General features: G+C 41.2%; 1 protein-coding gene across 1 annotated transcript; it reads left to right on the top strand.

The window, feature by feature from the left end:
* Positions 1-828: 828 nt before the first annotated feature.
* Positions 829-12,245, top strand: LOC140680173 (uncharacterized). The gene is made up of 2 exons (XM_072916551.1): positions 829-1,051; positions 10,899-12,245. The coding sequence occupies exons 1-2, from the start codon at positions 829-831 to the stop codon at positions 12,116-12,118; spliced, it is 1,443 nt and encodes a 480-aa protein (XP_072772652.1). The 3' UTR covers positions 12,119-12,245.
* Positions 12,246-16,685: the final 4,440 nt, after the last annotated feature.

Genomic DNA, 16,685 nt, shown 5'->3' with positions numbered 1-16,685 from the left:
AGGAGCGAGGAAATTTCACGACTGGATTTGTTGCACAGGTGGCATCCTATGACAGTTCCACACTGGAAATCACTGAGAGCGGCCCATTCTTTCACAAAATGTTTGTAGAAACAGTCTCCATGCCTAAGTGCTTGGTTTTATAAGTGATTAGGACACTTGATTGTCATCATTTGGATGAATGGCCAAATACTTTTGGCAATATAGTGTATATATATTCTCACGCCAGCACATTTCTTAAGGTGTGAGTGAGGTTCAACCAACATACTATCGCACGGCCACACTCGCTGGCACTTGTTATACGTGCTTCGCTGCACTTCTGTTGTTTTTTTTGTTGGGTTTAAGAATGTTGCTTTCGCAGAAGGAAGAACGAGGAGAGGATATTGCGCGTAAAAGTAAAGCCAACCGATCACAGCTCTGCAGTCCTGGTCACCGTTGACGTGAGGTCGGACTATTTTGGAGGTGCACGTGACACGTCAAGGTTGGCTGGTAGGTTGGTAGTGGGAGGAGCGAGTTGGCGTCACTCGATGCTGCAGCACAATGAAACTTTTATACGTGCAGACTGACTTAATGCAGTTATGACGGTATTAAAATCCCAGCAGGAGGTTTTCTATAAGTTGTTACTTTTTATCAATAATTTATTTAAATGCAGAAAACAAGATCAATTACACAATTCATAATAATCAATAACTGATGATTATTCCATGTGTAGAAGAACATCACCACAAAGTGGTGTCTGTCCACTTGGAGAATATTATATTTGATAGACTAAAAAATATTTGACACATCTGAGCTGAAGTCTGTTTGTGTTGTCTTGCGGACGTCCAACAGATGAACGCTCGTCAAGAAGAACGTCCCCTTCAGCAGCAGGAGGATGCACAGCCCCCCCACATTAAAGAAGAAGAGGAGGATCTCTGGGTTACTCAGGAGGAAGAGTTTCTTCCAGGGCAGGAGGAGACTGATCTCAGCAAGTTTCCACTGACAGTTGTCTCTGTGAAGACTGAAGAGCATGAAGACAAAGCACCTGAGTCCTCACAGCTTCATCACAGTCCAAGTAAGCACATATCATTTTATTCTCAGGGCATTCAATCCATCACAACTGGACTGTTCACTTTGTCTTAGAAGACTCATCCAAGTAGGCTTCATCACTTCATGCTCATACACTTCAAGTCTTAAATCTAATCATTGGAATTTAGAGGGGAACTGCACTTTTTTGGGCATTGTTTTCTATCGTTCACAATCATTATAAAAGACATGAGGGTGGATATATAAAAATAAATAAATTACATTCTAACTAGGGCTGGGCGATATGGCCTTTTATTAATATGTGGATATGTTTAGTCCATGTCACGATACACCATATATATGTGGATATGTTTAGGCCATGTCACGATACACCATGTATATGTGGATATGTTTAGAACACGTCACGATACACCATATATTTGTGGATATGTTTAGGCCATGTCACGATACACCATATATATGTGGATATGTTTAGGCCATGTCACGATACACCATATATATGTGGATATGTTTAGGCCATGTCACGATACACCATATATATGTGGATATGTTTAGTCCATGTCACGATACACCATGTATATGTGGATATGTTTAGAACACGTCACGATACACCATATATATGTGGATATGTTTAGGCCATGTCACCATACACCATATATATGTGGATATGTTTAGAACACGTCACGATACACCATATATATGTGGATATGTTTAGAACACGTCACGATACACCATATATATGTGGATATGTTTAGGCCATGTCACGATACACCATATATATGTGGATATGTTTAGTCCATGTCACGATACACCATGCATATGTGGATATGTTTAGAACACGTCACGATACACCATATATATGTGGATATGTTTAGGCCATGTCACCATACACCATATATATGTGGATATGTTTAGGCCATGTCACGATACACCATATATATGTGGATATGTTTAGGCCACGTCACGATACTCCATATATATGTGGATATGTTTGCCTTAGCCTTGAATGAACACTTGATGCATATAATCACAGCAGTATGATGATTCTTTGTGTCTACTTTAAAACATTATTCTTCATACTGCATTAATATATGCTACTTTTAAACTTTCATGCAGAGAGGGAAACCACAACTAAGTCAATTTAGCAAAAGTGTATTTATTAAACAGTTATTAAGCAGTGGCACAAACATTCATGTAATTTCAAAACAGAAAGTGCAAGATTGTCAGAGACATTTTAAAACAAGCTATTAGTGCACTTTTGTGCATGATGTCACTAAGATGACATATCAAAACAACACTAAATTAAAGTGCACTTTTTGTACCAAACGCCACTACAGTAGTTAAAAACAAATAAAATGCACTTTTGTGCATGATGTCACACAAGATATTTCAATAAGTGTCAAATAAAAATGAGCTGCATAATAGGAAATCAAATAGTGTATGTCCTTCACTATGTGGTAGGTTTCTGCGGACGTTATCTCCTTCTGTTGTTGACTATTTGTTTCATACGGTGTTGATCTGGAAATGGTTGCTTAGATATTTTGTGGGTGTGGCACCGGCCGAGATGTTGACATGCAGAGTTTCAAGCACTCTTCATTCTCTAGCGGGTGACTTTTCAAATGATGCTACATTAGCAGTGCTGCTACTTTTTGTAGCAACGCTTTTGCCGCATACTTGTTCACCATCTACCCGCTTGAAGCCAAACCACTGCCAGACGATGGACCCCCTGCTGTTTTTCTTGGGAATTAATTCTTCCTTCATTTGTTACTAGATTGGCACCTTCTTTCTCTCGTATTACCACTAGCACCACAGCTAACGTTACCATGCCGCTACCTGTCTGCTCCGTGAGAGCGTATGACGTTGCACACGTGACAGTATGTGACGTATGTAAGAAGGTGCGCTTGTTTTATGGCTCTGTAAGAAGGAGAGACAAGAAAGAGTGAGAAGAGCCTGTAGTGTAATGCCTGCAGCTAAAAGCAACTGTGTGAGAACGTATACTCCAATATCACCATATAGTCATTTTCTATATCGCACAGAGACAAACCCACGATATATCCAGTATATTCCATACATCACCCAGCCCTAATTCTAACTCATAAATGTAAATAAAAGTCCACTTGCAATGGAGCCAATGGGAGGTCCTCTATAACCATCCAAAATACACCAACAATACTCCATTTGCATTTTGTGGCTTGAATGTCCACCAAGTGTTAGTTGAGGTGAGTTGACTTTGAGTTTATTTGGAACATGCAAGCATACAACATGATACATCACACATGCATGCATACAACATGATACATCACAATGCATGCATACAACATGATACATCACACATGCATGCATACAACATGATACATCACACATGCATGCATACAACATGATACATCACACATGCATGCATACAACATGATACATCACACATGCATGCATACAACATGATACATCACACATGCATGCATACAACATGATATATCACAATGCATGCATACAACATGATACATCACACATGCAAGCATACAACATGATACATCACACATGCATGCATACAACATGATACATCACACATGCATGCATACAACATGATACATCACACATGCATGCATACAACATGATACATCACAATGCATGCATACAACATGATACATCACAATGCATGCATACAACATGATACATCACACATGCATGCATACAACATGATACATCACAATGCATGCATACAACATGATACATCACACATGCATGCATACAACATGATACATCACACATGCAAGCATACAACATGATACATCACACATGCATGCATACAACATGATACATCACACATGCATGCATACAACATGATACATCACACATGCAAGCATACAACATGATACATCACACATGCATGCATACAACATGATACATCACACATGCATGCATACAACATGATACATCACACATGCATGCATACAACATGATACATCACAATGCATGCATACAACATGATACATCACACATGCATGCATACAACATGATACATCACAATGCATGCATACAACATGATACATCACACATGCATGCATACAACATGATACATCACACATGCAAGCATACAACATGATACATCACACATGCATGCATACAACATGATACATCACACATGCATGCATACAACATGATACATCACACATGCAAGCATACAACATGATACATCACACATGCATGCATACAACATGATACATCACACATGCATGCATACAACATGATACATCACACATGCATGCATACAACATGATACATCACAATGCATGCATACAACATGATACATCACACATGCATGCATACAACATGATACATCACACATGCAAGCATACAACATGATACATCACACATGCATGCATACAACATGATACATCACACATGCATGCATACAACATGATACATCACACATGCATGCATACAACATGATACATCACACATGCATGCATACAACATGATACATCACAATGCATGCATACAACATGATACATCACACATGCAAGCATACAACGTGATACATCACACATGCATGCATACAACATGATACATCACACATGCATGCATACAACACGATGCATCACACATGCATGCATACAACATGATGCATCACACATGCATGCATACAACATGATGCATCACACATGCATGCATACAACATGATACATCACACATGCATGTATACAACATGATGCATCACACATGCATGCATACAACATAATACATCACACATGCAAGCATACAACATGATACATCACACATGCATGTATACAACATGATACATCACACATGCATGCATACAACATGATACATCACACATGCATGCATACAACATGATACATCACACATGCATGCATACAACATGATACATCACACATGCATGCATACAACATGATACATCACACATGCATGCATACAAACATGACACATCACACATGCATGCATACAACATGAAACATCACACATGCATGCATACAACATGATGCATCACACATGCATGCATACAACATGATGCATCACACAGGCATGCATACAACATGATACATAACAATTTCCAGTTTGTCTTTTCAACATGTTGGAAAAGGAGTAGGAAGAAGCAGAGCTTATTTAATCCTACCACTTTTATTTTACATAACAGTTGCTAACACTTTTGTTCACTTCCTGTTCTCAATGTATTCACAATATACTCCATAAGTAATCACAATAAAAATAAATCAATAATAATGAGTGAAGTAAGTTATATTTCATATGGTGAGATGAGTAAGATGATGTAGAAAATGAATGATGGATGAAATAAATTGAGAATGTTTATCTTCTTCTTTGTACTTTGTAAACACTTTAAGTGTGAAGAGTTTCTTGAAGTGGATCATATTAGTACATTGTTTGATTGCTTTGCTTCATCCATTCCATCATTTAATTCCACATACTGATATACTGAAGGTCTTAAGTGTTGTACGTGCATACAAATGTTTTAAATTACATTTTTCTCTAAGATTATATTTCTCCTCTTTTGTTGAGAATTGTTGTACATTCTTGGCTAGCAGGTTATAGTTTGCTTTGTGTATCATTTTAGCTGTTTGCAAATTCACTATGTGGTGAAATTTCAGTATTTTTGATTCAATGATTAAAGGGATTGTATGTTGTCTATATCCAACATGATGTATTATTATAACTGATCTTTTTTGTAACACAGTTAATGAATGAAGTGTACTTTTGTAGTTATTTCCCATATTTCTACACAATAAGTCAGATATGTAACACTAGTGAGCAGTAGAGAATATGAAGTCATTTTTGGTCTACAACATGTTTTGCTTTATTCATTATTGACGTGTTTCTTGCTACTTTATGTTGTATATTTTTTACATGAGATTTCCAGTTCAATTTATCATCAATTATTATACCTAGACATTTGGTTTCATTTACTCTTTGAATTTCTATTCCGTCTATTTGTATTTGTGTCTGACTTTCTCTTCTACTGTTACCAAATAGCATTATTTTACTTTTACTGAGATTCAAAGATTGTCAAAGCATCTTTTTAATGTGTTCATTTCTTCTGTTATTATTTGTATTATCTTCTGTGTGTTCTCTCCTGAACAGAAAGCAGTTGTGTCGTCTGCAAATAAAACTAACTTTAAGTCCTTTGTAACTTTACAAATGTGGTTTATATAAAGATGAAACAATCTTGGTCCCAGTATTGATCCCTGGGGTACACCACAAGATATATCTAGCCGTGTTGACATATTTTCACCCATCTTCACATATTGTTTCCTGTTGGTTAAATAGCTTCTTACCCAGTTCAAGACCAAACCTCTGATGCCATATCCTTCTAGTTCTGTTATAAAAATATCATGATTAATTGTGTCAAATGCTTTAGTTAAGTCCATGAATACTGCGGCCGCACATTCTTTACCATCTATTGCATTGCTCATTTCCTCTGTTATTAGGATTAATGCTATCCATGTTGACATATTTGCTGTGAATTCTGGTGTGTAGTTAGTAAACTGGTGTATGTCTCCATTCTTATAAATTGGTACGACTTTTGCAATTTTCATTTTGTCAGGGAATTTGCGCGTTAGAAATGATACGTTGCTGATATATGTCAGAGGTTCTGAAATATCTTCTATAACCTTTTTTATGGTTACCATATCTATTCCATGACAGTCGGTTGAGGTCTTGGATTTACAATGTTTTACAATTTTGGATCTCCTCTCTGAGCTGCCACCTTAACGTGGTAGAGGAGTTTGCGTGTCCCAATGATCCTAGGAGCTATGTTGTCCGGGGGCTTCTACGCCCCCTGGTAGGGTCTCCCAAGGCAAACTGGTCCTAGGTGAGGGATCAGACAAAGAGCAGCTCGAAGACCTCTATGAAGAACACAAACAAGGAACCCAGATTTCCCTCGCCCGGACGCGGGTCACCGGGGCCCCCCTCTGGAGCCAGGCCCGTAGGTGGGGCACGATGGCGAGCGCCTGGTGGCCGGGCCTGTCCCCATGGGGCCCGGCCGGGCACAGCCCGAAGAGGCAACGTGGGTCCCCCCTCCAATGGGCTCACCACCCATAGCAGGGGCCATAGAGGTCGGGTACAGTGTGAGCTGGGCGGCAGCCGAAGGCAGGCCACTTGGCGGTCCGATCCTCGGCTACATAAGCTAGCTCTTGGGACGTGGAACGTCACCTCGCTGGGGGGGAAGGAGCCTGAGCTAGTGCGTGAGGTGGAGAAGTTCCGGCTAGATATAGTCGGACTCACTTCGACGCACAGCAAGGGCTCTGGAACCAGTTCTCTTGAGAGGGGCTGGACTCTCTTCCACTCTGGCGTTGCCGGCAGTGAGAGGCGACGGGCTGGGGTGGCAATTCTTGTTGCCCCCCGGCTCAAAGCCTGCACGTTGGAGTTCAACCCGGAGGACGAGAGGGTAGCCTCCCTCTGCCTTCGGGTGGGGGGACGGGTCCTGACTGTTGTTTACGCTTACGCGCCAAACGGCAGCTCAGATTACCCACCCTTTTTGGATTCACTCGAGGGAGTACTGGAGAGTGCTCCCCCGGGTGATTCCCTCGTTCTACTGGGGGACTTCAACGCTCATGTTGGCAACGACAGTGAAACCTGGAGAGGCGTGATTGGGAAGAATGGCCGCCCGGATCTGAATCCGAGTGGTGTTTTGTTATTGGACTTTTGTGCTCGTCACAGATTGTCAATAACAAACACCATGTTCAAACATAAGGGTGTCCATATGTGCACTTGGCACCAGGACACCCTAGGCCGCAGTTCCATGATCGACTTTGTAGTTATGTCATCGGATTTGCGGTCTCATGTTTTGGACACTCGGGTGAAGAGAGGGGCGGAGCTTTCTACCGATCACCACCTGGTGGTGAGTTGGCTGCGATGGTGGGGGAGGATGCCGGCCAGACCTGGCAGGCCCAAACGCATTGTGAGGGTTTGCTGGGAACGCCTGGCAGAGTCTCCTGTCAGAGAGAGTTTCAATTCCCACCTCCGGAAGAACTTTGAACATGTCACGAGGGAGGCACTAGACATTGAGTCCGAGTGGACGATGTTCCGTGCCTCTATTGTCGAGGCGGCCGATTGGAGCTGTGGCCGCAAGGTGGTTGGTGCCTGTCGTGGCGGTAATCCTAGAACCCGCACCAGCGGTAAGGGATGCCGTCAAGCTGAAGAAAGAGTCCTATCGGGCTCTTTTGGCTCATAGGACTCCGGAGGCAGCAGACAGGTACCGACAGGCCAAGCGATGTGCGGCTTCGGCGGTCGCAGAGGCAAAAACTCGGACATGGGAGGAGTTCGGGGAAGCCATGGAAAACGACTTCCGGACGGCTTCAAAGCGATTCTGGACCACCATCCGCCGCCTCAGGAAGGGGAAGCAGTGCAATGTCAACACCGTGTATGGTGAGGATGGTGTTCTGCTGACCTCGACTGCGGATGTTGTGGATCGGTGGAGGGAATACTTCGAAGACCTCCTCAATCCTACCAGCACGTCTTCCTATGACGAAGCAGGGCCTGGGGAATCTGTGGTGGACTCTCCTATTTCTGCGGCTGAGGTTGCCGAGGTAGTTAAAAAGCTCCTCGGTGGCAAGGCCCTGGGGGTGGATGAGATCCGCCCGGAGTTCCTTAAGGCTCTGGATGTTGTGGGGCTGTCTTGGTTGACAAGACTCTGCAACATCGTGTGGACATCGGGGGCGGTACCTCTGGATTGGCAGACCGGGGTGGTGGTTCCTCTCTTTAAGAAGGGGAACCGGAGGGTGTGTTCTAACTATCGTGGGATCACACTCCTCAGCCTTCCCGGTAAGGTCTATTGAGGTGTACTGGAGAGGAGGCTACGCCGGATAGTCGAACCTCGGATTCAGGAGGAACAGTGTGGTTTTCGTCCTGGTCGTGGAACTGTGGACCAGCTCTATACTCTCGGCAGGGTCCTTGAGGGTGCATGGGAGTTTGCTCAACCAGTCTACATGTGCTTTGTGGACTTGGAGAAGGCATTCGACCGTGTACCCCGGGAAGTCCTGTGGGGAGTGCTCAGAGAGTATGGGGTAACGGACTGTCTTATTGTGGTGGTTCGCTCCCTGTATAATCAGTGTCAGAGCTTGGTCCGCATTTCCGGCAGTAAGTCGGACCCGTTTTCAGTGAGGGTTGGACTCCGCCAGGGCTGCCCTTTGTCACCGATTCTGTTCATAACCTTTATGGACAGAATTTCTAGGCGCAGTCAAGGCGTTGAGGGTATCTGGTTTGGTGGCTGCAGGATTAGGTCTCTGCTTTTTGCAGATGATGTGGTCCTGATGGCTTCATCTGGCCAAGATCTTCAGCTCTCACTGGATCGGTTCGCAGCCGAGTGTGAAGCGACTGGGATGGGAATCAGCACCTCCAAATCTGAGTCCATGGTTCTTGCCCGGAAAAGGGTGGAGTGCCATCTCCGGGTTGGGGAGGAGATCTTGCCCCAAGTGGAGGAGTTCAAGTACCTCGGAGTCTTGTTCACGAGTGAGGGAAGAGTGGATCGTGAGATCGACAGGCGGATCGTTGCGGCGTCTTTAGTAATGCGGACACTGTATCAATCCGTTGTGGTGAAGAAGGAGCTGAGCCGGAAGGCAAAGCTCTCGATTTACTGGTCGATCTACGTTCCCATCCTCACCTATGGTCATGAGCTTTGGGTCATGACCGAAAGGACAAGATCACGGGTACAAGCGGCCGAAATGAGTTTCCTCCGCCGGGTGGCGGGGCTCTCCCTTAGAGATAGGGTGAGAAGCTCTGTCATCCGGGGGGAGCTCAAAGTAAAGCCGCTGCTCCTCCACATCAAGAGGAGCCAGATGAGGTGGTTCGGGCATCTGGTCAGGATGCCACCCGAACGCCTCCCTCGGGAGGTGTTTCGGGCACGTCTGACCGGTAGGAGGCCACGGGGAAGACCCAGGACACGTTGGGAAGACTATGTCTCCCGGCTGGCCTGGGAACGCCTCGGGATCCCCCGGGAGGAACTGGACGAAGTGGCTGGGGAGAGGGAAGTCTGGGCTTCCCTGCTTAAGCTGCTGCCCCCGCGACCCGACCTCGGATAAGCGGAAGAAGATGGATGGATGGATGGATACAATTTTGATTATTTCTTCTTTTGTCACGTTCTTAAGAAACATGGAATTGGGATTTCTGTCTATGAGCTTATTCAAGTCCTCAACTGATCCATCATCTGCATTTGGAAATCTTTGTTCCACATTGTTTCCGATATTAACAAAGTAATCATTAAAAGGTTCAACTATTTGGTTCATATTGTCATTTTTTGTATTTCCATGTAGAAAGTACTGGGGGTAATCTTTCTTAGCAGCATTTTTAATGATGCTATTTAGGATGCCCCATGTTGCTCTCATGTTGTTTCTGTTCTTCTTTAATAATTGTCTGTAGTATTCCTTCTTACATGTTCCTAGTATACCAATTAGCTTGTTTTTATATTTATTATACTTATTTTCTGCCTCTATAGATGTCTGTGTTATTAATATTCCATATAATGTCTTTTTTTTGTGACAAGCATTTTTCAATCCTTTTGTCATCCATGGTTGGTTGTTTTTCTTTTGCTTCTTACTAACTTCTTTCCATGGACAAAATAAACATTGATATTATACATGTGGACCAATATATATATATATATATATATATTTTATTTTTTATTTTATTTTTTTTATGTGGCAAGCTACTTTTGCAGTGTAGCTTGTAGTGTAGCGTGCTACAATTCTCTGAGGATAGCTTAGCTACATTTAATTGAGAGTAACTTGTAGCTTAGCTTACTACATTGTCCAGGTAGCTTGCCCATCACTGTCTATTTGGCCTAGCTCACATGTCAATAGTTTGAATACTGCAAACTTCAATACAGTAACACCTCATTTGTTCTGCAGACGTCCAGCGGGTGTCAGCGGGGAGTCATGAAGAGGAGTGGCACACCAGTGTGGGACAGAAGGAGCTACAGGCCCCCTCCCACATTAAAGAGGAGCAGCTTCATGATGAAGATGAAGCTCAGTCCTTACAGCTTCATCACAGTCAAAGTGAGGAGAACAGAGGGGCGGAGCTTGTAAGTCAACACATCACAGAAGCTGATGGAGAGCATTGTGAAGATATCAAGTCAGAACCAGACAGCATCTTTGCTCCACTGTCAGACATGGACCACATGATGTCACACTCTTCTGATCACAGTGACCACATCCAAAAACCTTTGGAGAGTAAAAATGACTCTAAAGGTGATACGAGACATCACACTAACAACAAACACTTTGACTGCTCTGATTGTGGGAAATCATTTACATGGAAGAGTGATTTTACAAGACACATTAGAATACATACTGGAGAGAAACCTTTTACTTGCTCTGTTTGTAAGAAGAGTTTCTCCAGAAAGGAACAAATGACCATACACATGAGAACACACACTGGAGAGAAACCTTTTGCTTGCTCAGCTTGTGCTAAAAGATTCAAAACTAAGAAGGAAATGATATTTCACATGAGAACACACACAGGTGAGAAACCTTTTACTTGCTCTGTTTGTAAGAAGAGTTTCTCCACAAAACCTACCATGACCACACACATGAGACTACACACTGGAGAGAAACCTTTTGCTTGCTCATCTTGTGCTAAAACATTCATCACTAAGAAGGAAATTATATTGCACCTGAGAACACACCTACATGAGAAACGTTTAACTTGCTCTGTTTGTAAGAAGAGTTTCTCCAGAAAGGGTATCATGACCACACACATGAGAACACACACTGGAGAGAAACCTTTTACTTGCTCTGTTTGTAAGAAGAGTTTCTCCATCAAGCAAGTCATGACCACACACATGAAAACACACACTGGAGAGAAACCTTTTGCTTGCTCAGCTTGTGCTAAAAGATTCTACACTAAGAAAGAAATGATATTACACATGAGAACACACACAGGTGAGAAACCTTTTACTTGCTCTGTTTGTAAGAAGAGTTTCTCCAGAAAGGAAAACATGACCACACACATGAGAACACACAATGGAAAGAAACCGTTTAGTTGCACTGTGTGTGATAAGATGTTCAGGTATAAATATCAGGTCAGTAGACACGAGTGTGTAACAGTCATGGAAGCTGCAGGGATGTAAAAACACTTAAACAGTGATTGTGCTAAATGTAGTTTAAAAACACAGCATGTTTAATATGAATGTATATTTGATGTTGTATGTAGTGCTTCTCATCTTCTAGTCTTATATGTTGTCCTGTACTTACTTTTTAAGTTGTGTGCATGTCTTGAATATTATATATGTAGCTACTATTTTATTTTATTTTCTCATCTTTGAAGAGAGGACATCTTATTATTTTCATTTGCATTTTTTTCCACACATTTCTTCCATTGCATTTTATTGATGTTATTATCCAACTAAAAGTATGAATGAATAAAATGGTAAACAAAATGTGGACTCTGGTAGATTAGCAGCATTGTTACATCATGGATGTTAACTACTGCAAAACATCAACAAAGAAGAAAAATGCTGAAGTTAGCAACACATCACTGAACTTTAGAGCCATCGTGAGTGGAGTTGCTTGTTTTTATTGCTGCATTTGTACTTATTTCACCTCACATCTTCACTTTTAATCCTAAAGTCTTCTTCACATATATTGTTGTAGGCTTCTAACATTTATGTTTCTGATGTGTGTGTGTAGTCTGTGGAAAGGGTTGTTGTCCCTTGTGGATCCAATTGTTCACTTGCACAGATACATCTTCATCATCATCATCATCATCATCACCGGTCCACTACTGGACGAAACCTTAGCATTAATATTTTAATATAAGTGTGACCTCATTATTCCTTGATAATAAGACTAAAAATACAGATTTAAGCACTGTATTAGAGTGCTTTTTGTAGTACTCCAACTCGCCACACTGAGAAGTGGGGGCGATCATGAGCTAGCAGATGTTATTAGTTTATTATTCCTCGGTCAATGGTCAACAAAATAAACAAACAGTTGCACATTCATAGAATGAAAATGAAAATGAAAATGTTGCAGACCGAAAGGGTTTAGGCTGAAGTTCAACACTTATAGCGCCTAACCCTATAAACAATGTCAAGTACAAGATGAACTTCCGAAAATTATGAAATGTCTTTTGTACAACATATTATAAATACACATTATACACAATATGAACATTGTTCAATTATATACACAGTAAAGGCATGTGAAATATCCTTATACGCGTATTAAACCTTTGTACCAATTTATATACGATATACAAACAATTATACTTCCATTATTATTCATATCCCACATTTAGTATATGTTGCTATCATGTTTTATCAGCGAGGAAGACAGCATTTGTGTTTACTTTTTTGTCAGATCCAAGTTTTATTGCTCTGCTGAATAAATGAATCACTATGGCTGCCAATATGGAGGATTGTTTATATATTTAAGATCAAATACTTCTCTTAACAGCTAGAAAAATGACACCACAAAAAAAGTGAACTAGCAGCAGGACTCAGTAAATATTTTATTAATTGACTAATTAATAAACTATAAAGAGTAACATGACAGTGGATATTTCACAAGAGTTGACTAAAAAGTGTAAAATGGGAATGCTACATAAAATGCTTAACATAGACTGATACTGATACTGTGTAATCATTTATTTGTCCTAACATTATTTTGGGATATAAATTGATGTCCCCCCAATGTTAAACTCATTTCTACGCTCACTGTGTGAAGACTGGAGGTTAATGTACTAATAAAGTAAAAAGATGTAGCACAAATGATGTGTATATATGTTAGCCAATAACAAGTCCGTCTGTAAGGCACACAAACACATTTATTCAACATCGTTATGATGTAACATGGAAGATGCTAACGTTAAGCTAACTAGCGAGGTGATGCTGTGAAGAGCTGCTCCGCAAAGTTGGCATACAACCAAAACATACTTTAAAATGTTATTATTAATGTTCACTTTCAATGTATTTATTTGGAACATGTCAAAACTTTACAAGCACAACTTTTGCTCAAGTGATCAAGTGTCCAACATGAGTGGAAGAAGCAGAGCTTGTCTGGTCCCCCTCAGTGTAAAAACTAAATGCTTGTCTGGTCCCCCCCAGTGTAAAAACTAAATGCTTGTCTGGTCCCCCCAGTGTAAAAAGTAAATGATTGTCTGGTCCCCCCCAGTGTAAAAACTAAATTCTTGTCTGGTCCCCCCTAGTGTAAAAACTAAATTCTTGTCTGGTCCCCCCCAGTGTAAAAACTAAATGCTTGTCTGGTCCCCCCAGTGTAAAAAGTAAATGATTGTCTGGTCCCCCCCAGTGTAAAAACTAAATTCTTGTCTGGTCCCCCCCAGTGTAAAAACTAAATTCTTGTCTGGTCCCCCCCAGTGTAAAAACGAAATGCTTGTCTGGTCCCCCCCAGTGTAAAAAGTAAATGCCACTCAATGATGTGTTGAGTTGAGTTGAGTGTATTTATTTACGGTATATGTGACATTTAAAACAAGCTCAGTTGGCCAAAGTGCTGTACAGACATAAGACATAAGGTGCACATAGTGTCACATTAACATGGTAACACAGGAGGATGAATACAATACAATAGTAAAATATACCTTAAAAGAAGTGCAGAATATATCACCTAAAATACTAAAATGTAATAAATAAATACAAAAGGATAAAACAAGAAATAATTAAAAACAGCCAAGATGCTGCCTAACTGGATTTGAACGCCAGGGAGTAAAAATATGTTTTTATATTGAAATAGTCTCAGAGACTGGGAGGATCTAATAGATAGTGGAAGGTTGTTCCACAGTCTGGGCCCTGCCACTGAGAAGGATCCATCTCCTCTGGTTTTTAGCCTAGTTTTTGGGACAGCCAGGAGGAGCTGGTCTGAAGACCTCAGGGTCCTGCTGGGTTATGTTTAGGGTTACCCTAACCCCCTACTGTACTGTTTACTTGTTGAAATACCCTTTTTAGAGCAAATATCTACCCACATGGCCACTTTGTTGCTGCCAAAAATGTATTTCAAATAATATTTTGATATTGACACACAGGGGCGTCACTAGCTTTTAAGGACAGGGGGGGCTTAGCCCCCAGGAGATGCATAGGATGCGAGCGAACGTAGCGCACGAGCACAAATCTTCACAAACGTCTAACAAAGACTTAGAAATGATTCATTGTTATTATTATTATTTCAGTGGGTTTATTTTCAATGTGTGTTCAGTACAACAACAACAATGACATTTTGTTGACAGCATCAACAAGAAACAATGACTTGCATGATCCTTCAAGATACACTGAAACACAATGAAAGTCATGGCATTAGCCTCGATGTTATTACTTCACAACATAGAGGCTAATGCCACCACTTTCGCTCACAATACAATAATTGTTTGTTCCCAAATATTTTGAAGTTGCACAGATTACATTTTGGGAACATATGTGACTAAAATGGTTGTAAATTCAAGCCCTGGAAATATTACTTAATTACTTGAATTAAAGTCATATCTGGACCGGGATAATTTGGCTTATATATAATATATTTATATATATATATATATATATATATATATATATATATATATATATATATATATATATATATATATATTTATATATTATGGCAAGCCGTTAAGGAAATGAAATATATATGGAAGTCTGAATAGAAATGAGAAAGGTTTATATATACTGTAAATAAGAAAGACTGCTGATGTGAAAAAGAGCCAAAGCTGTCAAAGAGCTGAGGGACCATCTTCAAAGTGCAATGCTGAATTAAATAATGCAAACAATAAAATGTAACTTCCAGGGCTTGAGATTAACGTAGTCCCGTCGTCCCGGGGACGGTAAAAAAATGCACGGGACGAAATGAAATGCTCCCCGGGACGATGGCTTTTAACCATTTTTTTTACTTTTTCTTTTTATGTATTTATTCATTTTACATTTTATATTCAATGTCTTGGTTTTTCCTCCCTCTGAAAATCCTATGAAATGATTAACACCCATCCATCCATCCATTTTCTACCGCTTATTCCCTTCGGGGTCGCGGGGGGTGCTGGAGCCTATCTCAGCTACAATCGGGCGGAAGGCGGGGTACACCCTGGACAAGTCGCCACCTCATCACAGGGCCAACACAGATAGACAGACAACATTCACACTCACATTCACACACTAGGGACCATTTAGTGTTGCCAATCAACCTATCCCCAGGTGCATGTCTTTGGAGGTGGGAGGGGCCTATCCCCAGGTGCATGTCTTTGGAAGTGGGAGGGGCCTATCCCCAGGTGCATGTCTTTGGAGGTGGGAGGAAGCCGGAGTACCCGGAGGGAACCCACGCAGTCACGGGGAGAACATGCAAACTCCACACAGAAAGATCCCGAGCCCGGGATTGAACCCAGGACTAGTCAGGACCTTCGTATTGTGAGGCAGACGCACTAACCCCTCTTCCACCGTGCAGCTATTAATGTAACAATACAATACAACAAATATATTTAATGATGCTTTTTCCATTATTTGAACAATAGGCTAATGTATATTACTTGATATAGATTCTACAAGAAACACAAAAGTTAAAAAGTAAATGATTTACAATTGCAGACACAAGGTTTGGTGCAGCTTCACTCATTGTAAAGGAGGACGGAAGTCCACGCAGGAGAAAAATGACTATAAAGATGGTGTATTTAGAGCGGGAAAGTAACTTTTTGTCAAACACAGA

This window comes from Nerophis lumbriciformis, linkage group LG28 (genome assembly GCF_033978685.3).
Source record: "Nerophis lumbriciformis linkage group LG28, RoL_Nlum_v2.1, whole genome shotgun sequence".
Lineage (NCBI taxonomy): Eukaryota > Metazoa > Chordata > Actinopteri > Syngnathiformes > Syngnathidae > Nerophis > Nerophis lumbriciformis.
Note: the sequence above shows the minus strand (reverse complement) of the source record. Positions and strands in the feature narration are given on the sequence as shown.

Bases quoted from the DNA above. Each gene is read 5' to 3' on its own strand.
- LOC140680173 (XM_072916551.1), top strand. From the start codon at position 829: ATGAACGCTCGTCAAGAAGAACGTCCCCTTCAGCAGCAGGAGGATGCA. The intron at 1,052-10,898 runs GTAAGCACATAT...TTTGTTCTGCAG, and splicing joins ACAGCTTCATCACAGTCCAA to ACGTCCAGCGGGTGTCAGCG.